The sequence below is a fragment of the Mobula hypostoma genome, chromosome 5 (assembly GCF_963921235.1).
Source record: "Mobula hypostoma chromosome 5, sMobHyp1.1, whole genome shotgun sequence".
In the NCBI taxonomy this organism is placed as follows: domain Eukaryota; kingdom Metazoa; phylum Chordata; class Chondrichthyes; order Myliobatiformes; family Myliobatidae; genus Mobula; species Mobula hypostoma.
The window spans coordinates 36,830,903-36,857,559 of record NC_086101.1 but is presented as its reverse complement, the minus strand read 5'-3'; the positions used below and the strand labels follow the sequence as shown (position 1 = coordinate 36,857,559).

Sequence of the window (26,657 nt, the reverse complement as noted above, 5' to 3'; positions counted from 1 at the left end):
GGCATGGTAAGAGTGAGATGTGGAATGATTTCATCTCTCAGTGCTTTGTCTGCCTTTGGAACTTCCTCCCACAGAGAGCTATGGAGGTACAGAGCAAGGCTGAGTGGATAGATTTCTAATTAGACCTTAAGACAAGGGAGCAGAATTAAGCCATTGTGCCCACCAAGTCTGCTCCACCATTCCATCATGACTGATTTATTATCCCTTTCCAACTCCATTCTCCTGCCTTCTCTCTGTAGCCTTTGACGCCTTACTAATCAAGAACGTATCAGTCTCCGCTTTAGTTAATTAGTTGGAGAATCACAGGTTATGATAAAACCATGTTTACACCACAGCCAAGAAGGCTCAGCAATAGCACTTCTTCCTCAGGAGGCAAAGAAAATTTAGCACATCCCCATTGACCCTTACCAATTTTTATCAATGCAACATAGAAAACATTTTATCTGGATGCATTACAGCTTGGTATGACAACTGTCCTGCCTGGGACTGCAGGAAACTGTAGTGAATTGATGATACAGCTCAGCACATCACAGAAACTAGACACTTTCCAAGGATACTCCCTATACTTATCCTGTCTCAGTGAAGCAGCCAAAATAATCAAGGACCTTACACACCCCAGACAGTTGCTCTTCTCTCCTCTCCCATTGGGCAAAAGATCGTCAGATGGAGATGAGACGGCATATAGGAGCGAGATATACCAGCTAGTTGAGTGGTGTCGCAGCCACAATCTTGCAGTGAATGTCAGTAGGATGAAAGAGCTGATTGTGGACTTCAAAAAGGGTAAGACGAGCGAACACAAACCAATCCTCATAGAGGGATCAGAAGTAGAGAGTTCAAATTGAGTTCTCCTGAGAGCCAAGAATTTGAGCAATAAAGAAGGCAAGATAGCGCCTATATTTCATTACGAGTTTGAAGAGCTTTGGTTTGTCAAATAAAACCCTCAAAAATGTTTATAGATGTACCGTGGAGAGCATTCTGATAGGTTGCATCACTGTCTGGTACAGGGGGGAGGGGGGAAGTGCACAGGACTGAAAGAAGCTGCAAAAAGTCATAAGATTAGTTGGCTCCATCATGGGTACTAGCTTCCATAGTACCCAAAGACATCTTCAAGGAGCAGTGCCTCAGGAAGGCAAGGACCCTGTTTCCCAGGGCATGCCCTCTTTTCAATGTTACCATCAGGAAGGAGGTACAGAAGTCTGAAGGCACACATTCAGCAATTCAGGAACAGCTTCTTCCCCTCTGCCATATGACTTCTAAATGGACATTGAACCTATGAACAATACCTCACTTCTATTTTTATATATATAACGTGTGCATTAGAGAGGGAAACTCTGATTTCAAACCTCCGCTGCCACTCATGGGAAAGGCTTTGGGAGTAAACCCTGAGGACATATCCGGAACTGGAGTCCCTAAGGCAGTCCGATGTTGCCTTCAACCTCGTTCTGGCAACTCCTGTGACATCACTGCTGCCAAGCTGTATTGGCCCTTGCTCTTCCCTTGGACAACATCGGTGTCGTGGAGAGGGGAGACTTGCAGCATGGGCAACCTTGCCCAGGCCTGCGCCCTGGAGAGGACACTCCAGAGCAAGACTTTCCAGGCGCAGATCCATGGTCTCGCGAGGCTAACGGATGTCACCATGTGTGTTTTGATTTACTTATTTATTTTTCCTTTCTGTGTTATCATGTATTGCACTGAACTGCTGCTGCTAAGTTAACAAATTTCACGACAAATGCTAGTGATAATAAACCTGGTTCTGCTTCTGATTTTGTTGTAATGAATTGATCTATATGAATGGTATGCAAGACAAACTTTTCACTATACCTTAGTGCATGTGATAATAATAAACCAACACCAAAAGCAGGCTTGAAAGACTGAATAAGGATTCCTTTGCCCACTTCTTATGGTTTGATGACCTTATTCTTCCTTAAGGGGGCTGACGTGGCTGAATTTATTGTCATAAGCATACATAATTGTTGTTATTCCATTTTTGTCTGTTTTTTATGAGACCAAATTGCTAGCTCAACACTCAACCCGGCACGCCTGGAAAGTGTGCAGGGAACCGGCTGGATTCGAACTGGAGCCACCCATCTCAAAGTTCGGTGTGGATGCCACACCAGCTGGCATGAGCATATATAGCCAGCGTATAAATGCCATGAAAATTAGTTCCTTTTTACAACAGCGCAGTACCTTTCCTAAAATATATACATACATTACCTAAGCTTAAATTGATATAGAATATATGCAGCTTACACAGCAACTAAAATAAACATAACATTAGTACAAGTTGAGGGTAGAGTTTGGGTTTTCAAGTTGGTTCAAGAATCTGACAGCAGTTGTAATGGACAGGAAAGAAATGATTATTCTGTGCAAGTACAGTATTAAACTACACTTTCAAGTAAATGTGATATGCAGCTGGCCTGTTTTTAAATTTGGCCAGCATGAGTATCCACTTAAAATGTCTCATTTTGTTGGCCTGTTTGTTGGCATTGAATCAAATGCTGGAAACGAAAGTACAGTAAATTTTGAGCACTAATTATGGCCAATGAAAGAGGATGTTGAGAAATAATGAGACAAGATTGCATTATACTTCAGACTCAGTCTGTGGAGAGAGTGAACCAAAGTATAGAAGCGCAAAGATGAATTTACATCTAATTTGTGCTTTCTTCCTTGGAGAATGGAGCAGTTATGCATATGGAACATTGTTTTACTTGAGCGAATCATCACCTGGTTATTTGCCAACCCAAATTCATCAATCAGGGACTCACAGGCAGAGATGTCAGTTTATGTGTAATAATTACACAGAATGTTTTGTTTAATTCACACATCCGGTATTATTTCAGGTTAATTTAGATTATGATGTACAAATTAAAATAAACAATAATGTGTATGATACTTATCAAAAGGTGCAGAGACTTTCCATGAAAGTGACAGTTAGTGTTGAATCTAAAATAAAAGCATTTTGCCTACTCCAGAATTTGAACAATCTTGCTTATGTGGCGACCCACTTTCTACGCAGGCGAACCGGCTCTCAAAATGGCGCGCACATCGGCAGAGAGGCCAGCCCCAAAATGGCGCTGGGCTGCCTTCTTCATGAGCAAGGGGAGAAAGCCCATGCATGGGAAGAGACTTTTGTAATGCACCTCTGACGTCATTTCTGCCTGGAAAGGGTGGGAACGGAACTGCGTAAACACCAGTGCCGCGAAGTTTGAATAAACTAGTCTCAAGTGCAACTTACAGACTGTGTGTCGTTATTTCTAGCTCTCTGTGTAGCACATTGCTACATTGGTGACCCCGACGGTCCAAACGGGATTTGGACCAAAGATGATCGACTCTTTATCTGTTCACGCAGTTTTGCTAAAACTGCCAACTTTCTGGATGCTGCAACCACACATGTGGTTTGACCAAGCAGAAGCCCAGTTCCAGATTCAGCAGATATCTTATGATTCCACGAGTTACTATTACGTGGTGAGCTCCCTTGACCAGGAGACAGCCGCCCAGGTTGAGGATTTCATACAGTCACCCCCGGAAGAAGGCAAATATGCAGCATTCAAAGTGCTGCTCGTAGAGACCTTTGGCCTCTCACGGCGTGAGCAAGGTGCCCGCTTGCTGCACCTGGACGGTTTGGGAGACAGGCCGCCGTCAGCATTAATGAACGAGATGCTGGCCCTGGCTGAAGGACACAAGCCCCGCCCCATGTTTGAGCAGGCGTTCCTAGAGCAACTGCCCGCAGACGTACATCTGCTGCTGGCCGATGCAGATTTCAGTGACCCCCCTCCCCGCCCCCGCCGGAAGGTGGGTGGCCCAGGCAGATGTGCTGTGGAAAGCCAAGAGGGAGAGTGGGGCGTCCATCGATCAGATTACCAAGCCACACGCCCAACAGCAGGCCAGACCAGGCCCGGCAACAGAGCGCACACAACCCAGAAGCAGGAATGAGGAGGCTAATGAACAGTGGTGTTTCTACCACCAGCGGTGGGGCACAGAAGCCCGCCATTGTTGCCTGTCCAGCAAGTTTCTGGAAAACGCCAGGGCCAGCCACCGCTAATGGCTACAGCGGCTGGCCACCAGGACAGCCTCTTGTACATCTGGGACAAACAGTCGGGACGCCGCTTCTTGGTCGACACTGGAGCAGAAATCAGTGTCTTACCCCCGATGGGGTATGACACCCACACCCTGAGGGCCACAAACGGCAGCACAATACGGACCTACGGTACCCGCACAGTGCGGCTGCAGTTCGGTGCCAGCCGGTTCACATGGGACTTCACACTGGCCGCCGTGGCTCAACCACTTCTGGGGGCAGACTTCTTGCGAGCTCACAGCCTGCTGGTCGACTTGCAAGGGAAAAGACTGGTCCATGCCAAGACTTTCCAGAGGTTCTCCCTGGGTGAAGCCAAGTTGCCAGCCCCACACCTGGACTCCATCACACTGTCTGACAACGAATTCACCAGAATCCTGGCAGATTTTCCATCTGTTCTGGCACCGCAGTGCATAGCAGCCCTGCGCAGACACGGAGTACAGCACCACATTCCGACCCAGGGACCACTCCTTTACACCCGCACATGAAGGCTCCCCCCGGACAAGCTCCGCCTGGCGAAGGAGGAGTTCAAGAGGATGGAGGAATTGGGGTTCATACGGCGGTCTGACAGCCCATGGGCCTCCCCCCTGCACATGGTGCCCAAAGCAGCTGGGAGCTGGAGACCATGCGGCGACTACCGCAGACTGAATGAGCTACAACTTCAGACCGCTACCCCGTGCCACACATAACAGGACTTTGCAGCAAACCTGCATGGGGCAAGCATCTTTTCCAAAGTAGACCTCGTCCGGGGGTACCATCAAATTCTGGTACACCCTGAAGACATCCCCAAAACGGCACTCATCACCCCGTTCACCTGTTCGAATTCCTCCGAATGCCGTTCGGTCTGAAGAATGTCGCACAGACGTTCCAGCGGCTAATAAATGTGGTGGGACATGACCTGGACTTTGTGTTCATCTATTTGGACGACATCCTCATAGCCAGCAGTAGTCATCAGGAGCATCTGTCCTACCTCCGCCAGCTCTACTCCCACCTGAGCGATTTCGGCCTCACGATCAACCCGGCCAAATGCCAGTTCAGACCCGACACCATCGACTTCCTGGGCCACAGAATTACCAAAGACGGGGCAACACCTCTGCCCGTCAAGGTAGACGCGATCCGCCACTTCGCCCGGCCCAACACAGTCAAAGGCCTGCAGGAGTTCGTTGGTATGGTGAACTTCTACCACCGCTTCCTCCCCTCAGCAGCCCGTATCATGCACCCTTTGTTCACCCTGATGTCGGGTAAAGGCAAGGACCTTACTTGGGGCAAAGAGGTCGCGGCCGCTTTTGTTAAACCCAAGGAAGCCTTGGCAGACGCTGCAATGCTGGTGCACCCCAGAACAGATGTTCCAACCACCCTCACAGTGGACGCATCCAAGACAGCAGTCGGTGGAGTGCTGGAGCAACTCATCGAGGAGCACTGGCAACCCCTGGCATTCTTCAGGCACCTACGTCCACCCAAACTCAAGTTACAGTGCCTTCAACCGGGAGCTGTTGGCACTGTATCTGGCAATCCGGCATTTCAGGTACTTCTTAGAAGGCAGGCCGTTCACCACGTTCACGGACCACAAACCGTTGACCTTCGCGTTCACGATGGTGTCCGATCCCTGGTTGGCTCGCCAGCAGCGATATCTGTTCTACACCTCCGAGTACACAACGGACATCCAGCATGTCTCGGGAAAGGACAACATCGTGGCGGACGCACTCTCCAGACCAGCTATCCAGGCCCTGTCCCAAGGGGTGGACTATGCAGCACTGGCGAAGGTGCAGCAGGCAGACGACGAGATGCCCAGCTACAGGACCACAGTCTCGGGTTTGCAGCTGCAAGACTTCCTCGTAAGCCCAGGTGAGAGGACCCTCCTGTGTGACGTGGCTACCAGCCAACCTCGCCCCATCATCCCAGCAGCCTGGCAGCAGCGAGGTTTCAACTCCATACACAACTTGGCGCACCCATCTATCAGAACAACCGTCTGGATGGTCTCCAGCAAGTTCGTGTGGCACGGACTTCGCAAACAGGTCAGCGAATGGGCCAAAACGTGCACGCAGTGCCAAACAGCCAAGGTGCAGCGGCACACCAAAGCCCTGCCGCAGCAGTTCAAACCTACCAGCTGGAGGTCCGACCACATTCATGTGGATATCGTGGGGCCCCTGCCAGTGTCACGAGGAGCATGGTATCTCCTAACTATGGTAGACCAGTTTATGAGATGGCTAGAGGCAGTCCCGCTCACCGACACCACGGCTGATTCCTGCGCTCAAGCACTGATTGCAACCTGGGTAACACGCTTCGGGATACCGGCCCACATTACCTCTGACAGAGGCGCCCAGTTCACCTCCAGCCTGTGGGCGACTGTGGCCAGCCTGTTGGGAACACAGCTACACCACACAACTGCCTACCACCCACAATCGAACGGACTAGTGAAACGCTTCCACCAGCACTTGAAGTCGGCTCTCATAGCCCGCCTGAAAGGGCCTAACTGGGTGGGCGAGCTTCCCTGTGTCCTGCTCGAAATCCGCACGGCGCCCAAAGAGGTCTGCACACCTCGTCGGCCGAGCTGGTGTATGGCACACCCCTGGTCGTCCCAGGAGAGTTCATACCAGCCCCAAGGGGGCAAGAGGAAGAACCCACAGCAGTCATGGACAGACTACGCGAAAGGCTCGGCAACCTGGGCCCCGTACCGACTTCACAGCACCTGCAGAACTGTGAATTTGTATTTGTATGAAAGGGCGCACGCCGGGCTCCGCTACAGCAGCCGTACAAGGGGCAGTTCAAGGTGATCAGGAACAATGGGTCCACGTACGTTCTGGACATTGGGGGGAAAGAGGAGGTTTTCACGGTGGACCGACTCAAACCGGCCCGTGTGGACTTGGCGCAGCCAGTCGAGCTTCAGGCACCGCGTCGCAGAGGCAGACCGCCCAAACAGCGACTGATTCAGACTGTGGACATTGGGGGGGGGGGGCATGTATCGCCGGTTCTGGTGGGGGGGGGGTTATGTGGTGACCCACTTTCTACGCAGGCGAACTGGCTCTCAAAATGGCGTGCACATCGGCAGAGAGGCCAGCCCCAAAATGGTGCTGGGCCTCCTTCTTCACCAGCAAGGGGAGAAAGTCCACACGCGGGAAGAGACTTTTGTAATGCACCTCTGATGTCATTTCTGCGCATAGAGGGCAGGAACAGAACTACGTAAAAGCCAGTGCTGCGAAGTTTGAATAAAGTAGTCTCAAGTGCAACTTACAGACTGTGTGTCGTTATTTCTAGCTCTGTGTGTAGCACATTGCTACACTTATTTAATTTTAATAGAATGCTTATCTTGCTGTGGGTTAGATACCCATCTTCTCTTTTTAAGCAGAGTATATGTTTGTAGTTCTCTGGCAGCACCCCATATTCATAGTGCATTAGATTATGACAGGAACTTTTGCAATGTTCATCAGCACTTCAGAATGCATCACATATGGATCAGTTAATTATTCTATTTGGAAGATGTATTAGTATAAGTACCTCCTACTTCTGTTATTCTTTCAAATTTTCCAATTGTCTCCTCCTTTACCATGTTAACAGTATTCTCTTATCCAGGTTTAATACTTCATCCATGCCTTTTGCTCCACGAGTACTCCTCCACCCAGCAGTAAGTCTGATTGAATGGTTTAACAATCAGAAGATTACTGCAGAAGCAATAGGTTTCTACTGCTGCTGTAAGAGATCAATAACGTCTGGTTTACAATGCAAATTTTAGTCAGAGGTACAAGACTAGTGGTCAACAATACCAGGCAATAAATATCTACAACAAGAGAATCTGAACAGTTACCCCTGAGATCAAATGGTATTCCCATCACCAACTTCCCCATCTCCACCATCAACATTCAGGTTATCATCACTGACCAGAAACTCACCAAGGTCTTACCTTAGATAGTGCTCTTATCTTTTTTTGTGTTTTTGGGATCTGTGTATCTCCAGCAAAGCCATTGTTTATTGCTCATCTCTAATTGCTCTTGGTAAGGTGATGCTGAGGTGCCTTCTTGAATTGATTCCATACCCATGCTGAAGGTACTTCCACACCACCAATCAAGAAGAAGTTGCAGACCCAGTTATAATGAAGGAAAGGTGGCGTACAGTAATTTTAAGAAAAGACAAAATGAGTAGAACGGGACTATCAGGTGGTGCACTATCTATGCTCCTGCTGCTCTTTTCCTTCTTGACAATAGAGGTCATGGGTTTGGAGGTGCTGTGGAAATAGCCAAGATGGTTAATTGCTGTGGTATGCACCGCAGGAAATGTTTGTTGCTGGTGTAGAGAATTAATGTTCAGATAGTTAAGGTGACCAGCAAGCAGGCTGTTTTGACCTGAGTAACATTAATCTTTATAAGAATTGTTACAGCTGCACTCATCAAAGTCCTGATTTGTGACTTCTAGATAATGGTGGTGGAAAGGAGGTCACTGAACAATCTACAGCATTCAATCTGCTCTCATTATCACAATTTCTAGTTGGTTGATTCTGGTGAGACTTGAACCAAAATGTAAGCTTTTCATTTCCCTCCATAGGTACTGCCTGATTCACCGAGTTCCCCCAGCATTTTGCATCTGTTGCTTTGTTGAGTGATGGTTACCAGAATGCTGTTGGGGAAGGTGGGCGAGTTGGTGATGGGAATGCCATTCGATGTCAGAGGTGTAACTGTTTAGACTCTGTTGTTGGAGATGTTTATTGCCTGGTACTGTTGACCACCAGGCTCCCACCTCTGAACAAAACTAGATTATAAACCACACCTTCCTAACCTCGTACACTAGCAGTAGGTATCTATTTGCTCTATAGCTCTCTTCACCTCATTGTTGAACCATTCAATCAAACTGACAGCTGATTGTTTTGAAAATAACTGTGTGCAAAAGTCATTAAAGTTCAGAAAGCCAGACTGTCTGACGTGAACACTTTCCCCTCTTTTGTGGAGTCCCTCACCAATTCATATGGAATCTGGTTGTCCACTAAACTGCGGGCCAGAAAGAACTATAGTCACTGAATTCAAATGAATGAAGGGCAGTGGAAGCAGAAAGACTAATTGAAGACTAATTGTCTTCGTTCTTGCCGTGTGGTAGGGAATGGAGGCTGCCATTTTGTGGAACTGTCTAATGTCCTTCATTTTGTGAGCTTTTTGCTTGGATTGATCAAATGGTTCTGTTTGTCATAGGAGAACGTATACAGCATACAACTTGAAATACTTGTCTTAGCAGATGTCCACAAAAAATAGAAGAACCCCAAAAGAATGAACAGAAAAACGTTAGAATCCCAAAGACCCCTCTCACCCCTCCCCTGCATAAGCAGCAGCAAGCAACAATGCATCAACCTCCCTGCTGCCCTTTTCAGCAAACAGCGTAAGTGCCCATCACCCACCAAGCAACAGCAAAGCACCCAAAGAGACCATGATCTGCAGTCAACAAAAACTACTTTTTACCTGACAGTTCGACATGCCACAGTCTCCCTCTCTCTCACCCTCCTCCCTCCCTCTCCCCCCTCTCCTTCCTCTCCTCCCTCCCCCCCCCAGAGAGGTATCACCCATTTTCACAGCGAAAGACTGATGTTGCTATTACAATATTACAGTCTTCCACATTGTTTTTGATTCTGAGACTCCCCAAATGGAGAATTGGCAGCAATCTCTCCCCACCATTGAGAGAGATGGATAGTATCACTGCTCAACCACAGTGACCTCTGATAATACATTCACCGCAGCAAAATCCTGATATTCCATCTCCCGCGATGCCTCAGTCAGCAACACCGGCCTGGAATCGGTCAATCCATAGGGCCGCAACCTGGAGGCACCATCTCCCAAGCCACACCTGGAGAATGTCAGAAAACGGTGGGCCAGTGAGCTCCAGGAAAGGGAACTCATCCACCGTGGGGAAAAAATGTAGTTTGAGTGCCACTTGCAGATCAGGATCTCAGTAGAACCCCAACCATCTTGAAAAGAGGGAAAAAACATTTGAGAGAGGAATTTAAGTTGTTCCTCTGACGAGCTCAAAGAGACAACCACTTGGCCCATCTTAACTCAGTGTCTTAAAATGGACGCAGTGACGTCTCAGGTAATCTATTGGAATCAAAATCAGGTTTATTATCACCAGCATGTGATGTGAAATTTGTTAACTTAGCAGCAGTAGTTCAATCTAGCAGAGAGAGAAAAAAATAAAATAAAACATAAATAAACAAGTAAATCAAATACATATATTGAATAGATTTTTTTTAAATATGCAAAAGCAGAAATACTGTATATTTAAAAAAAGTGAGGTAGTGTCCAAAACTTCAATGTCCATTTAGGAATCCGATGGCAGAGGGGAAGAAGCTGTTCCTGAATCACTGAGTGTGTGCCTTCAGGCTTCTGTATCTCCTACTCAATGGTAACAGTGAGAAAAGGGCCTGCCCTGGGTGCTGGAGGTCCTTAATAATAGACGCTACCTTTCTGAGACACTGCTTCTTAAAGATGTCCTGGGTACTTTGTAGGCTAATGCCCAAGATGGAGCTGACTAGATTTACAACCTTCTGCAGCTTCTCTCGGTGCTGTGCAGTAGCCACTCCATACCAGACCGTGATGCAGCCTGTCAGAATGCTCTCCGTGGTATAACTATAGAAGTTTTTGAGTGTATTTGTTGACATGCCAAATCTCTTCAGACTCCTAATAAAGTATAGCCACTGTCTTGCCTTCTTTATGGTCACATCAATATGTTGGGCCCAGGTTAGATCCTCAGAGATCTTGACACCCAGGAACTTGAAGCTGCTCACTCTCTCCACTTCTGATCCCTCTATGATGATTGGTATGTGTTCCTTCGTCTTACCCTTCCTGAAGCCCACAATCAGTTCTTTCGTCTTGCTGACGTTGAGGGATCATTTCCAAATAAGAAGTGATTTGTGAGGTGTTCTTTGGTTGGATATAACATGCAGGTTTGTGACTGTTGGGGTCTGCCCTGAGGTATACAAGCTGGTTACTGAAGAGAATGAAGAGCTGTAAATTACTAGTTTTGTCACTTCTGGATTAGAGCCAATAAGAAGGTGTTAAAGGTCAGTCAAGGAATGGATGTAAAACCAGAAGTTTTCAGGTACAAGTAGCGATAGCTCTCCAGAAGCTAACTATCATGGATGTGAAGTACCCCACAGACACGGAGGTTCAGAACGGGATTACAAGGTACATGTAGCCAGCAGCCGAAGCTCCTTTCTGGTATTATATTTTCTTTTTGACTGTTCATGGAAAGTCAGGAAATCTTAGTAGGTGTGCACACAGGTATTCAGTTGTGTAAGTTCATGAGTTCTTCCGTTGCAGCAATAAAGGTATTTGTCAGTAATTACAGGTTCTGTCTATGCTACCCTGATCATTATTACAAGGGGTGATTCTTGTAACAAAACATTCCTGATAGTCATGTGAATCTAAGATGCAAGACTGTAGACTAAGAAACATTATTTATGCTTGTTCTATTGTTAAGTTCTTCTGCTTAGTAATCACAACAGGTTGTTTAGATTTATCATGATAACAATTTGTCTTTCAATCTTCTATAGCTCTCTGGGATTATGTACCACTGTAATGTGCTGAGGGTGCAACAGTTGCTCTGCGTACCCAAATGGGTGGCCAGATGTGCCTCATTTACCCTCGAACCTCTCTTATCGTCTGCTGATCCCACCCATGAGACTCCCATTGGAATGGGTGCAACGCTGGAGATTCAGAGGCAACAGAGGGCCGAACTCCTGGATCAACAAATCATGCTGGCTCAACTGAATCAGAACAACAGGAGGCATCGAGGACAGGTAGCAGTCACTGTGATTATGGACCAGATTCGGTTCAGTTTTTCATCTCTTCCCCATGTGTTTCTATTTGCCTCAGTCATTGGCAGGGCACTTGCAGGGTATTTTACAATATAGGGGCAATCCATTTCACCCTATGCAGTGTTTTATGTTCAATGCAAGCCTTCATCATTCTTTCATTATTTCTATCAGCATTATTCCTATTTCATTTTTTATTGAATTTTGAACTTTTTGAATTTTCTCCAGACCCAACTGTAGCAAAAAATATATTTTTTAATTTGTCCTTTGTTCTTTTGTAATTTAACAGCAAAAGATATCGGCAAAGGAGGTACTGTACACATATTAAAGGCTATAAGAGATTACTTTATTGGAGTAATATAAAGAATAAAATACAGAAAATGGTTAATGAGGAAGTTAAACAAGCAGAACTAGACGACGGGGTGACCCGTTGGGGCACCCTTTGAGAGAATAGTGCAGTCTGATGTGACCAGAATGAACATTAAATTTTCCTGAATGCTTTGCTTTAGAAACTGAAGTAGAAAACCTCAGTTTATTAAAGAAGAACAACACGTAGCAAAGCAAATATAGCTCCTCCTCGTTTAACGAAGGACACTTTTGATGGCATCATTTCTAGTTTATGTGCCACCCTTGTGCCTCTTGTTGTCATTCTGGAGACCTGCAGTCCTTTCATCCCTCGTCTCTTCATTTCTTCTGCTATTTGTTGTTTGTCTCTGATCCTGGAAACGTGCATGCCTCTCTTCATCTGTCTCTTCTTCTGTCATTTTTTTTGTCCTGACTCTTTGATCCTGGAGTCGTGCGGCCCTGGCCTCATCTGATTCTTGTTCTCTCCCTCTCCTTGCCACTTCTCGACAACAATTGGCGTCATCTCTTGACCATAATGTCCCCTTTACCTCTCCACGTGGCATAATTAGGCTGACCATTTTTTTTACCCTAATGCTGGATAGAAGGTACGAAGCAGTAACACCAAAGGATGCTGATTATTCTTGATGACATGGTTGGCGCTCTCCTAAATGAATGTGATATAGTCATCACTGTCCTTTGACTGCAGCAAAGGGTTTTATGGGTGTCACGGAGTACGTCATTACAATAAGATTTAATTATCTCTTATTGATGGGTGGCAGTTAGATCTGTCCCAATCCTGCACATGCTGATGGTGATGAGCAGAATGTGACCCCTCGAAATAGTGCTGCCCTGCTATTTTGCTCCGGTATGTGTCACTGCTGAGGCTGGCCGTACACATGGCCGTCGCGTCCTGATTTCCATGATAGCAGATCAGCTGTCGGGTTAAAAGGGAGCCTGTTGATTTTTGCAAATGAGCAATTTTATACGAATATATAACCCTGAACTTTGCCTGCATTCTGTAAGTTAGCATATTTTAATTCGATTTAGCCAAAAAAAGTGCCGCTGTAATGCACTGTTTGTGCTAATTGGAGGTCACAAACAGACAGACAGAGCATGAGAGTTTTAGTAGTATGTTGATAATACTTATCAGTCAATCACTAAGGCATGCTAAGCACCGTACTGCTGGAGAGAACTACAATTATCCAACAGTATTTCCTCTCTCTGTCCCTCCCACTCGATTGAAAGGTAAAGGAGGAAACCCTCAGCTTGGTGACAGACGACAGAGGGTAATGGTGGGAGGACGCTTGTCTGCTTGGAAGTCTATAACGAGTGGTATACGACGGGGGTTGGTGCTGGGACCTTTGTTGTTTGTGACGTGTATTTTACGACTTGGATATAGTTGGTGGAAGAATGCTTAAGTTTGTGGATGACACAAAAATTGGTAGTGCTGTTCATAGTGAGGAAGAGGTTGCTTAAGTCTGCAGCAGAATATAAATCAGATGGAAAGTTGGGTGGAGCATTGGCAGATGGAACTTGAGCCCAAAAATGAAATGTAATACACTTCAAGAAGTCAAATAATTGAGGTTCAAGTGTACAGTTACCTGAAAATGATGCTACATGTATATAGGAAAAAAGCATATGGCATACTTGCCTTCATAGAATATAAAAGTGGAAGTGTTCTGTTGCAAATTTAGGAAACACTCAGACCATACTTGGAGTCCTGGTCACCATGCTATAGGAAGGATATGGCTGTGCTGGAGAGAGAGAGAGAGTACAGAAAGTACACACCAGAATGTTATGTGAATTGGGAAACTTTCATCACAGGTAGAGATTGGACAGGCTGTGCTTGTTTCCCATGAGCAGAGGAGGGTGACAGATGACCTGGTAGAAGTTTATAAAGCTTAAAGAGGCATTGATAGGGTAAGTAGTCAGATAGTAGGATCATCAAGAACAGATAGCCTGCTTTAAGGTGAGGGAAGGACTTTTAAAGTAAGTTTGAGAAAAGAGAATTTTACACAGGTATCCGGAGTTAATGGAATCGGATACATTCACTATGTTTAAAAAGAAATTTAGACAGGTGCAAATAAGCAAGGTGTAGAAACATACAGTCCTTATGCAAGCAAATGGAATCAGTATAGACAGGCAAAAAGAACGTGATGGGGCGGTGTCTACTTTTGTTCTCTGTGACTCATGAACCTGTTCTGTCAGTGAAGGAGATCGTGACTGATAAGGGGTTATGGTTATAGATGTTGTTGTTCTCTGATTTCCCATTAATATTTGACCCAGCATCAGCTGCTATCAGTAGAAGAAAGCAAAAGTGTGCCTCACCCTGAAAATGTAATAAGGTTTTCTGACTTTATTTCTGAAAGCCCTGCCAGTAACTTTTAGACTACACAATGAGTCCTGAATGCACTCGCACGCTTAAACTCAGCTCAAAATGATGTAATGTGAAGCACTTTCATGATAAAATTTTGGCCTCACTGTTTCCACTTACTGCATCAAGTCCCTTATCTTATCCCAATGCACCCCTCCTATATATTCCATGAAGTCAGACTACCACAATGCTTGCAGTCATAATTTGCATCACCCCCAGAGAAAGTTAACGATTTTAACTGGTAACAGTGTGCATAAAATTTGAGTCTTAATTTTTTGTTTTGTGAATTGATCTGAAGTTATAGTAAAACTAGTTAATCTATTTTCAGACAGAAAGTACAAGGCAAACATCAATTTAACCAACCGCTCTTTTCTGGTGTTGGTGTGTCAGATGTGTTCCTCCCACCAAACTGCATTTCATTTTATCAAAACTTTGTTTTCCTCTTACCAATTTATCTAACTTCCCTTATTTACTGTACATTGGTACTGCTCACTATAATTACTCCACATACCAATAAATTCTGCATCCTCAGCAGTCTTTGAAAATCCCCCCCCCCCATGGTGTGCATAACTTTATTAATGACTGCCTTGTATTTATGTTCCTTATTGTGGGCTCTTCCACATTCTACAAAAAGTGAAAACATATCCTTTGTGTCAGCAGTTCTGCATGCCGCTGGTATAGTCCACAGCTTTTGCTTTCCTTGAGAAAGAGCTTCAGTTACTCTTTCCTGATAATTGGAACCTCATAGGTCGTGTAATGTTGTTGGGTTGCATCATTTCCAGCTGTCTGCATACTGTTAACATAGAGCCAAGTACTCTAGAGTGTGACACTACTGTTTCCGTACAAATGAACTTGCCTTCTGTTTTACTGTTTGATACTTTGTGCTCTTTTAAAACTTAATAATGATTTAAAATAGTTTCATCTGACTAAAAAGCAAAAGAAAATCTAAAAATAAAAATAGGAAATGCTGCAAACATTAGTCTGTGACCCAGATAGGTAACGTTAACAATTTAGATCTTTCAACTTCAGAAGTCAGAGAGTGTCATATAGTTGTTGGCTATAGAGCATCTGGGGTTCCAGTAAAACCAGTAATGGTACTGTTAAATTGCAACAGGAGCAAGCTGCTTTGATGAACAGGTTTATGTTGCTGTTCATGTGTCCCATATGCCTTCTCCACCAAACTCTTGTTGTTCAGCTTTATTAACCTTCCTCCATCATCCAAATTTACACAAGTGCCTCTACACCATTCACTTTAAGCATCTTGTATCATGAATGGAAGCAAATTTAATTTGTAATCATGGGCAATGATCAGGATGCAATGCTGTTAAATTCTTAAACAGCACACAAAAGGGGCTGAAGTAACTCCACAGGTTAGTCAGCAACAATGGCGGGAAGTGAAAAGTCAACTGGCTCCTTAGTGTATTTCTCCACATTTGCACGTCTGCAGTTTCTTGTGTCTTAATGAAATTCTTATCCTCTTTTCATCAAGCATGTTGATATTCACCTCTCTGACATCACACACCTCTCTTTCAGCCACATCTCGGCTTAGTTACTTATAGAATCCACTCTTTCTTGTAACTTTGTCCACATCAGCTTTTGAAGCTAATACCAGACCCCATTTGCCCTTCATCCCTGTGTTTACTGGCTTAAATCAGCTTAAAGTTTTTATCCTCTTGTTCAAATCCCTCCCATTTCCGACAGTAGGTGCATCCGGTTGAGGAGAGGTGATAGGTAAATGGAGGAGAGAAGAGTAGAAACAGCAACAGAGGCTGAGAGTTGCTAAGTGGTGGCAACATAGGGCTGCAGGAGATGGAATCCGACGGAATAAGATAGAGCCTGTGCGGCCGGTGACGTACTTTTTGACAAGTAGCCACATTTGTAATGAAGAGAGAGAAATATTGTTCAGGATATTTTAAACAACACCCCTCTCATTTTACGAGCAATTCCATAGGATCTGTCATATCCTCCCGGATTGTTTAACATTGTATCGGAACTGTATCATCCCTTCAGGTGCAATACACTGTCCACTGCAAGACAATTGTTTGTCTCAATTTTAGAATCATGCTTCTATAATGCTTCTCATTAGTTTATTGGTTGAAAGCCTGAACTACTTCCCTAGCTTCTGAATTGTTCCATTTAGGTCCTTTACAGCTTTCTAATTTCAACACAAAAGTTTGGTGTTTGCAGACTTGAGCCGTTGCGTCTGTTTTCTTTCGAAAGTCGAGTTTACTGTTGTGTGTACAAATACATATAAGCACAGGTGCATTGAAAATCTTACTTGTAGCCACATCACCTAACACAATTAGGACCAAAAATATACAAAGTCCATTTTAGTGCAAAGTGATCAAAGTGGTCATAGTGTTGCTTATCTGGTAATTAGGGTTGGTTCAAGAAATGAATGGTTAAAAGGAAATAGCTGTTTTTGAACCTGTTGGTGTGAGACTTTGGCTACTACAGTTCCTGCCTGGTAGTTGAGAAAATGTGGCATGGCCTCGATGTTGCAGATCCTGTAGATACTACTGATGCTGGGGAGGGATATGCCAGTAATGACAGTCCACTACCCTCTGCAACTACTTGCATTTCTAATGTGCTGTTATGTCTGAGATTTCAAACCTTTCACTGGTCCGTTAGGATAGTATGGCACACGTAGAGATGAATCAGCCCATCGAATCTGGATGGCTATTTCAAACAGCAATCATCCCAGAACTTCAAGACTGCAGTTGAATCTGCTTCCACCACCATCTTTGATTCCAGATGCTTGTCATGTGTTTTCCTCATGTTGACTTTTTGTTTTGCAAATTTCCTTAATTCTGAACTCCACAGTCAATTATAAAATTATTCATAAATTTGTGCAATTTTGAATTGACCACGATCTTTAGGATACAATTTTCAACATAATTTTCTGATTTTCAGATGATATGATTAAAATCAGTACCAGACAAGAATTCCACATGCTAGTCATCCAGACGATGTTTTTAATCATCTTTAAGTAGTAGTTGGCAATGTTTAATTGATCACAGTGTTAGATTTGATTGCAGCAGGTTTTCTGTGTGCAGAAGTTAGTTTCCAAACTGCATTTGACAAACCATAGCAAATTATCACTTGCCTGGACTTTCATTTTGAGTATCAATATCAAGTTACTGTTCTGGTTTTGGCAGGAATGGCGTTAGTAAAAAAAACGTTGAGCTGGCTGTTATGGAGATAATATAATATTTTAATTATCTTTTCAGAGGGAAAGGCATATGGATTTTAATAAAAGGTGGATCACTTTGTACTTGTTTTAGTCTGTATTTCTGCTACCCTCCAGTTTCTAAAGTGAAACAGAAAATGTGGGAAATGCTCTGCAGATCAGGCTGCATAAAAGATGATAAGACATGGGAAAAGAATTGGGCCATTTAGCCCACGGAGTCTACTCCGCTATTTGATCATGGCTGATTTATGTTCTCTTTCAGTCCCATTCTCCTCCTGTTCCTCCCCATAACCTTTGAGACCTTTACTATTCCAGAAACTATTACCCTTGACCCAATGACTTGGTCTCTGCAGTCGTCTATGACAATGAATTCCACAGATTCACCACCCTCTGGTTAAAGAAATTCCTCCTCATCTCTGTATTAAAAGGATGTCATTCTATTCTGAGCCTGTGCCCTCTAGTCCTAGACTCTCCCACTAATAGAAACAACCTCTTCACATTTACTCTATCTGGGCTACTCAATATTTGGTAGGCTTCAATTACATCTCTCCCTCATTCTTCTAAACTCTAGTGAATACAGGCTCAGAGCCATCAGATGCTCCTCATTCCCAAGATCATTCTCATAATATTCCTCTGGACAAACTGCAGTGCCAACACATCCTTTCTTAGATGCACACCTCAAAACTGCTGTCTCCAAATACCGTCTGACCAATGGCTTATTAAACCTGTTGGAAATAAACTGCAACTAACATTTCAGGATGAAAATACTTCATCCAATAAACAGTCATTATTTCTGTCTTTTATTTCTATTTTAGATTTTCATCACCTGCAATTTTTCTTTTATGGTCTTTAATGCTCTCCTTTTCCTGTTCAGTCCTGTTCCAACTTCTACACCTTCATGTTGAAATGCAGAAGGCAAAGGCTAGTTAAGGTCAGACACTAGTGCATTAATCTCCTCCTGAATGGCTGTACACCATGGAAGGAGACAAATGTACTGATGGGGGGGGGCGCAAATGGACTGGTTCTTACCCTTTATGCCTGTGTTAGGTGAGTGAAAAGATGATTGTTGTTTGACATTGGGTTACCAATATTTGAAAGTCACCTTGTGATGGGCATTATTTAGAGCATGCATTTAGTAGCTCTGGTGGTTGTTTGATCTGGATGCCTGTCTTCACTTTCAGGAGATGTCTTAAAATAAGCATTATCTGCCTTTTCTGAAAATAATGCTATGTGGGATTGTCCAGATCCTTAAAACAGGCATCAGATCCCATGATCTCTGTTATTTGGTCTTAGATTTCAATATTGAATCCTACCCATGGGTTATCAATGTTGGGCTTTATGAATTGAGACTACAGAATTAGCAGTATTTATGCATTAGTTGGGATTACAACGATGGCTGTCAGTGGGTCACACACTGATAAGCTTTTGTGTTATTAAATTCAAAGTTCAAAGTAAATTTTTTATCAAAGTACATAACATTTGCAGAAAATGGTTTCACCCTTTTATAAAGGTGAACATGTTGTTTTTGAAATACATAAAAATAGATGTGTTGCGAGAGGACCCTTCACAGCTTTAAGGCACTCTAAAACATGTTCCAGCCACTGGAATTTGTGTTGTGAACTGTACTGCAGGAACCATGACAGCCAATTTACACAGAACAAACTCACACGATAGCAATGTGATGAGCGTCAGATAATCTATTTTCTTTTTAAGCATTCCCACAAGACCATAAAACATACAAGCAGAACTAGGCCACTCGGCGCACAGTGTGCTGTACCATTCCATTGTGACTGATTTATTATCCCCCTCAACCCCATTCTCCTTTGGCGCCCTGACTAATCAAGAAACTGCCAGCTTCTGCTTTAAATATACCCAATGACTTGGCCTCCACAGCCATCTGTGGCAATGAATTATACAGATTCACCACCCTCTGGCTAAAGAAATGTCTCCTCCTCCCTCTCTGCTAAACGCTGAGGCTGTGCCCTTTGGTCCTGGACTCTGAACTATTGGAAAAATTCTCTCCACATGAACTCTAACTAGGCCTTCCAGTTTTCGTTTGGTTTCAATGTGATCCCCTCCTCATTCTTCCGAATTTCCAGTTGCTGCTTGAGGAATCCCCTGCTCTCCTCATATTGTGTTCATATAATGCTTTGCATCTTTCTATAAGGTGGCAGATCGGGTTTTGCTTTAACATTTCTTTTAAAAGAGATTGCCTCTGACTAAGCAGCATTCCCTTGATACTGCCAGATGAGATATTTGTGCCTGTCTTTTCCAGTAGCACCTAAATCTATAAGGTCTGACTTTGAGAAGAATGTGCCACTGGTGACACAGTGGGTGGTACTTAAGGGTTTTGGAGGTCAGGGATATGAGCATTAATTTATACTGAATAAAGTGGGTGGAGGGTGGTTGGCAAGAAACAATAACAGTATCAGTAGTGAAGAAAGAAGCCTAAGGTCGGGCATTTCAAAAGGCAATAGATAAACAGAATTACCTGCAGATCATATTTTCAAAGGTACATTTAATGTCAGAGAAATGTATACAATATATATCCTGAAATTCTTTTTCTTTGCAACCGTCCACGAAATCAGAGGAGTGCCCCAAAGAATGAATGACAGTTAAATGTTAGAAACCCAAAGTCCCCCCCCAACTCCCCCCACCCACACATAAGCAGCAACAAGGCAACGACCCCGCCTCCTCCACCAGCAAAAAAGCATCAGCGCCCCCCCCCATCGAGCATTCAAGCATGCAGCAAAGCATCAATAAAGACACAGACTTGCATTACCCCAAAGACTAATCAATCACCGGGTATTTGACATACCACAGGTTCTCTCTCTCCCTAATAAGGGAAAAAGAGATGTCCCCATTTTCACAGCGAGAGGGGAGACATAACACGCAACTCGCTGATTTATGATATTAAAAGTCTATTGCATTGCTTTTTCCGAGCTCTGTGCCCAAAGAACTCTGGTCTCTGGGCACACAGCCAACAGTCAGCTTGATGCTTTTGATCTTCCATCTCCCACAATACACTGATTTTCCACACTGATTTCTTGTGGAGGCACAACCTCGAGTCCACCTGCCTCCAGAGCCATGAAATTCTGGAACCCTGAAGGCGTGCTAGTCTTCTAGGCTGCGTCCTTGGTATATCGAATAGTAGCCAGTCATGAGACCCCGAGAGCAGGTCCCATTCATTCCCACAAAGAACCGAAGTCAGCGTGTAACTCCAGGTCAGGGTCTTCAAAAGAACTATGAAAGGGAAAAATAGAGATGTTAAAGATAGAAATAGAGCTGTTTGCGAAGATGCAAACAAAGGAGTCAGGCACCATCATCCTCCTAAGCTCCACCTTTGACTCATTCTGCACCAGCTGTATCACACAATTCAATCTCATAGTTTTTCTTTCAGCCCCCAAGTACTCTTAATGTAATCACTAAGGCTAGAGAACACTGCCTCCTGCACCATTATTGTGGTGCAAGGTAACTTCTTGCTCTGAACACTTTCTTGTGGGAAATCATTCAGCTTGAGAGTTGTCATTTGGGGTTGCTCACTGACCTGATGGCCTGCATGCAGTGAAATGTGTTCTTCTGAATGCATAAATGTGGCACTGGTTGGTTTCATGAGTTGCTTCACAAAACAGTGGGAAGAAATTGACTGGTTCTGCAATGTTTGTGGGAATTATATGTCGACAAAGACCAAGTTGATTATTTATTCATTCATTTTACAGAATCTGGCTTTCATTGACAAGACCAGATTTCTTTTTTTAACAATTCCTAATTGCCCCTGAGAAGGTGGTGGTGAACTACCTTCTCAAATTGTTGTAGTCTCCCTATTAAATGTGTCCCCATAGATTTAAGTTTCAAGTTTGTTTATCATGTGTACACTGAAACATACACTCAGTGGCCACTTTATTAGGTACTGGAGTGGAACCCTGTGTGGTCTTTTACTACTGAAGCCTATCCACTTCAAGGTTCGACCTGCTGTTCACTCAGAGATGCTTTTATGCACACCACTGTTGTAACATGTGGTTATTTGAGCTACTGTCACTTTCCTGTCAGCTCGAATGAGTCTGGCCATTCTCCTCTGACCTATCTCATTAACAAAGAGTTTTTACCTACAGAACTGCCGCTCACTGGATGTTTTTGTTTTCCTCATCATTCTCTGTAAACTCTACAGACTGCTGTGTTTGAAAACCCCAGGAGATTGGCAGTTTCTGAGAGACTGAAACTACCTCGTCTGGCACAAACAATTATCTCATGGTCAAAATCACATTTTTTTCCCACATTCTGATGTTTGGTCTGAACAGCAACGGGATCTCTTGACTATATTTGCATGCTTTTATGAATTGAGTTGCTGGCACATATTTGGCTGATTAGATATTTGCATTAACAAGCAGGTGTACCTAATGCAGTAACCGCTGAATGTACAGTGAAATGCTTCGTTTGCATCAACAATCAACACACCCAAAGTTGTGCTGGAAGCAGCCCAAAAGTGTCGCCACACACACTGGCGCCAATATAGCATGTCCACAACGCTCTACAGAACAACACAGAACCCAACAAAACAACAAAACAAGAACAGCAAGACAGTAGTACCATAGGGAGAGTGTTGGACCCAGCAATGATGAAAGAATGATGATATATTACCAATTTAGGATAGGGACTCGGAGAAGCACTGGTGATGTTACCATACACTGAAGCCCTTGTCCTTTTTTGATGGTAGAAGCCGTGGATTTAGAAGGTGCTATCATGGTAGCCAACACAATCAAAAGAAAATGTATTTTGTAAATATCCATATTACTGCTACTCTGCAGTGCCGGTGGAGAGATTCAATTAAACCTCTGCTTTAGGGTACCTAGTGAACAGCAAAACATAAGTCAGACTGCTTTATATTGATTACAACTCAGTGATCAATGCCATCATCCCCTCAGTATTGATCAATAAGCTTCTCAACATGGACCTCTGTACCTCTGTCTGCAACTGGATCCTCGACCTCCTCATCGGGAGACCACAGTCAGTCTGTATCAGTGATAATATCTCCTCCTCAGCTGACAATCAATGGGCACACCTCAAGAATGTGTACTTAGCTTGCTGCTCTACACTCATAACTATGTGGCTAGGTACAATTCAAACACACATAAATTTACAGATGATACCACTGTTGGTTAAATCTCAAATGGCAATAAGCTGGCATACAGGAGCAAGATGGTTGCTAGTTGTGTGGTGTTACAACAGCAACCCCACTCAGCAAGCAAGAACATGGAATTGATTGTGTTTTCAGGAAAGGGAAGCCAGGAGAACAGGCACCAGTTCTTATTGAGTGGCCTGCAGTGGAAAGGATGATGAGTTTCAACTTCCTGCGTGTCAACGTCTCAGAGGATCTATCTTGGGTTTGACACATCAATGCAATCACGAAGAAGGCATGCCAATGGCTCTACTTCATGACCAATTTGAGGGGATCTGGTATGTCACCAAACACTCTTACAAATTTCTACAGATGTACAGGGGAGAGTATTCTGACTGATTGCACAGCCTGGTATGGACGCTCCAATGCACATGATTGGGAGAGGCTGCAGAGGGTTGTTGTCTCAGCCAATTTTATCAAAGCACAACCCTCCCCACCATTGAGGACATCTTCAAGATGCAGTGCCTCAAGAAAGCAGCATCCATCGTTAAGGATTCTTTCCATTTGGGACATGCCCTCTTCTGGTTACTACCATTGGGGAGGAGGAACAGGAATCTGAATGCTCCACAAGCCCATGAACACTATCTCAGTATTCCTTTTATTTTGCACTGTTTGCTTATTTTGTAATTTATGATTTTTTAGTGTTTGCATTGCACCACTGCCACAAAGAACTAAATGTCATCTGATAAGACAGTGATAATAAATTTGATTCTGATTTTATTTAGGACAGGAGATAGGGTACCAATCAAGCAGGTTGCTTTGTCCGGGATGAAGTCTGGCTGCACTCATCCAGACAAGTAAAGATTATTCGGTGCACTCATATTTGTGCATTGCAGCTATGTGAAGATTTCAGGTATGAAGATGAATCACATGTTGTGCGATACCCCAGCCCTAACCTACTCTTGTGACCACATAGACACGCTCCAACCTTTCTCAGAATGTTGAAGGTGAGAGACTCAGCAATATGAAGGATGCTATTGAATGAATAAAGTTGGTGGTTAGATCCTCTCTTATTTAAGATGTTCAGTAACAGGTATTTGTTTACCATGAATATTGTGACACTTATCAACCCATGCCTGTGTGTTATCTGATCTAGCTACCAGTAGAATTGAGGAGTTGCTAAGAGAGCTGTACGCATGCTATCCTCAGTAAAAATTCCCAGTTCTTACTGACAGTGAATGAAGACCATTGATGAAGTGGGCAAAGTGCAGGTGGACATATATTTCAATACTGGTTCCCCAGCAAAAACAGCTGCCTTAGAATTCATTCAGTGTAGAAAGATAATGATCCTTCCTGACGAAGGGTCTCGGCCTGAAACGTCAACTGCACCTCTTCCTAGAAGATGCTGCCTGGCCTGCTGCGTTCACCAGCAACTTTTATGTGTGTTGCTTGAATTTCCAGCATCTGCAGAATTCCTGTTGTTTGCCTTAGAATTCACCAGTTTCATAGGGTACAGCGTGAAATAGTCAAAATTGGCAATTCTGATGCTTTTTTAAATCATACGTTGACAAAGGTTAAAAAAGTAATCCATCACGGAGAAGGCTCCTTCATCATTGTGCACATCTACAAGGAACACTGCCTGAAGAAAGTGGCACTCATCATCAAAAACCCCCACCATTCTGCCTATGCACTCTTCTTGCTGCTGTCATCAGGAAGGATGTACAGTCGTTCAAAGCCACCAGGATCAAGAGTGGTTATTACACTTCAATTGTCAGGATCCTGAACCAGTGTGGAAAACTTCAGTCACCTCAACACTGAATTGATTCCATAGAACCATAGAAACTACAGCACAGAAACAGGCCCTTTGGCCCTTCCTGACTGAGCCGAACCATTTTCTGCCTAGTCCCACTGACCTGCACACGGACCATAACCCTCCATACACCTCCCATCCATGTATCTGTCCAATTTATTCTTAAACGTTAAAAAAGAACCTGCATTTACCACCTCGTCTGGCAGCTCATTCCATACTCCCACCACTCTCTGTGTGAAGAAGCCCCCCCCAATGTTCCCTTTAAACTTTTCCCCCTTCACCCTTAACCCATGTCCTCTGGTTTTTTTCTCCCCTTGCCTCAGTGGAAAAAGCCTGCTTGCATTCACTCTATCTATACCCATCATAATTTTATATACCTCTATCAAATCTCCCCTCATTCTTCTACGCTCCAGGGAATAAAGTCCTAACCTATTCAACCTTTCTCTGTAACTGAGTTTCTCAAGTCCCGGCAACATCCTTGTAAACCTTCTCTGCACTCTTTCAACCTTATTTATATCCTTCCTGTAATTTGGTGACCAAAACTGAACACAATACTCCAGATTTGGCCTCACCAATGCCTTATACAACCTCATCATAACATTCCAGCTCTTATACTCAATACTTCGATTAATAAAGGCCAATGTACCAAAAGCTCTCTTTACGACCCTATCTACCTGTGACGACACTTTTAGGGAATTTTGTATCTGTATTCCCAGATCCCTCTGTTCCACTGCACTCCTCAGTGCCTTACCATTAACCCTGTATGTTCTACGTTGGTTTGTCCTTCCAACGTGCAATACCTCACACTTGTCAGTATTAAACTCCATCTGCCATTTTTCAGCCCATTTTTCCAGCTGGTCCAAGTCCCTCTGCAGGCTCTGAAAACCTTCCTCACTGTCTACTACACCTCCAATCTTTGTATCATCAGCAAACTTGCTGATCCAATTTACCATATTATCATCCAGATCATTGATATAGATGACAAATAACAATGGACCCAGCACTGATCCCTGTGGCACACCACTAGTCACAGGCCTCCACTCAGAGAAGCAATTCTCTACCACCACTCTCTGGCTTCTTCCATCGAGCCAATGTCTAATCCAATTTACCACCTCCATAAACTAAGTCACTTTCAAGGTCTCTACAACTCACATTCTCAGTGTTTATTTATTTATTTATTTATTTGTTTGTTTGTTATTTGTTTATTTTTGTATTGTACAGTTTTGTCTTGTTTTACATATTGGTTGTCAGTCTTTTTATTGATTCCATTGTATTTCTTTGTTCTATTGTGAATGCCAGCAAGAAAATGAATCTCAGGGTAGTTTATGGTATATATTTACTTTGATAATAAATATACTTTGAATTTTGATATTCAACTACCATCTTTTCCTCATCTGGAAGGATTCTTTAGGTCCCTAGATGATGATAGGGGGAGCATGTCATGTCAAATGTTGCACTTCCTGTGGTTGCAGAGGAGAATGCCAGGGGTCTGGAACGATTGAATCATGGAGTTATGGAGGGATTAGACCCCGTGGAAGATAGAAAGGGTGGAGAGGAGAATATGTGGCTGGTGATGGGATTGTGTTGCAGCTGGCAGAAATGATGAAAAGTGATATGCTGAATGCAGAGGCTTAAATGGTGGAAGGTGCTAACTATGTCCGTTCTGTCTGGAGGGAGGTGGATGAGAGTAGAAGTCCACGAAATGGAAAAGGTGAGAGAGGGCTCCACAATAGAAATGAAAGGCTTTCATAAGACCATAAGATATAGGAGCAGAAGTAGGCCATTTGGCCGATCGAGTCTGCACTGCCATTCAATCATGGGCTGATGCGATTCTTCCAGTCATCCCCACTCCCCTGCTTTCATCCTTTGATGCCCTGGCTAATCAAGAACCTATTTATCTCTGCCTTAAATGGACTTGGCCTCCACAGCCACTCGTGGCAACAAATTCCACAGATTTATCACCC

At 43.9% G+C, this 26,657-nt stretch overlaps 1 protein-coding gene across 3 annotated transcripts in view; it reads left to right on the top strand.

Moving 5' to 3' along the window:
* Positions 1-26,657, top strand: part of ubac2 (UBA domain containing 2) — a 224,323-nt gene that overhangs the window by 153,957 nt on the left and 43,709 nt on the right. For all 3 annotated transcript variants that reach the window (XM_063048397.1, XM_063048399.1, XM_063048398.1), the window contains one exon: positions 11,598-11,843. In XM_063048397.1, the coding sequence (XP_062904467.1) occupies positions 11,598-11,843 (246 nt within the window). The remainder of the gene's footprint in view (positions 1-11,597; positions 11,844-26,657) is intronic.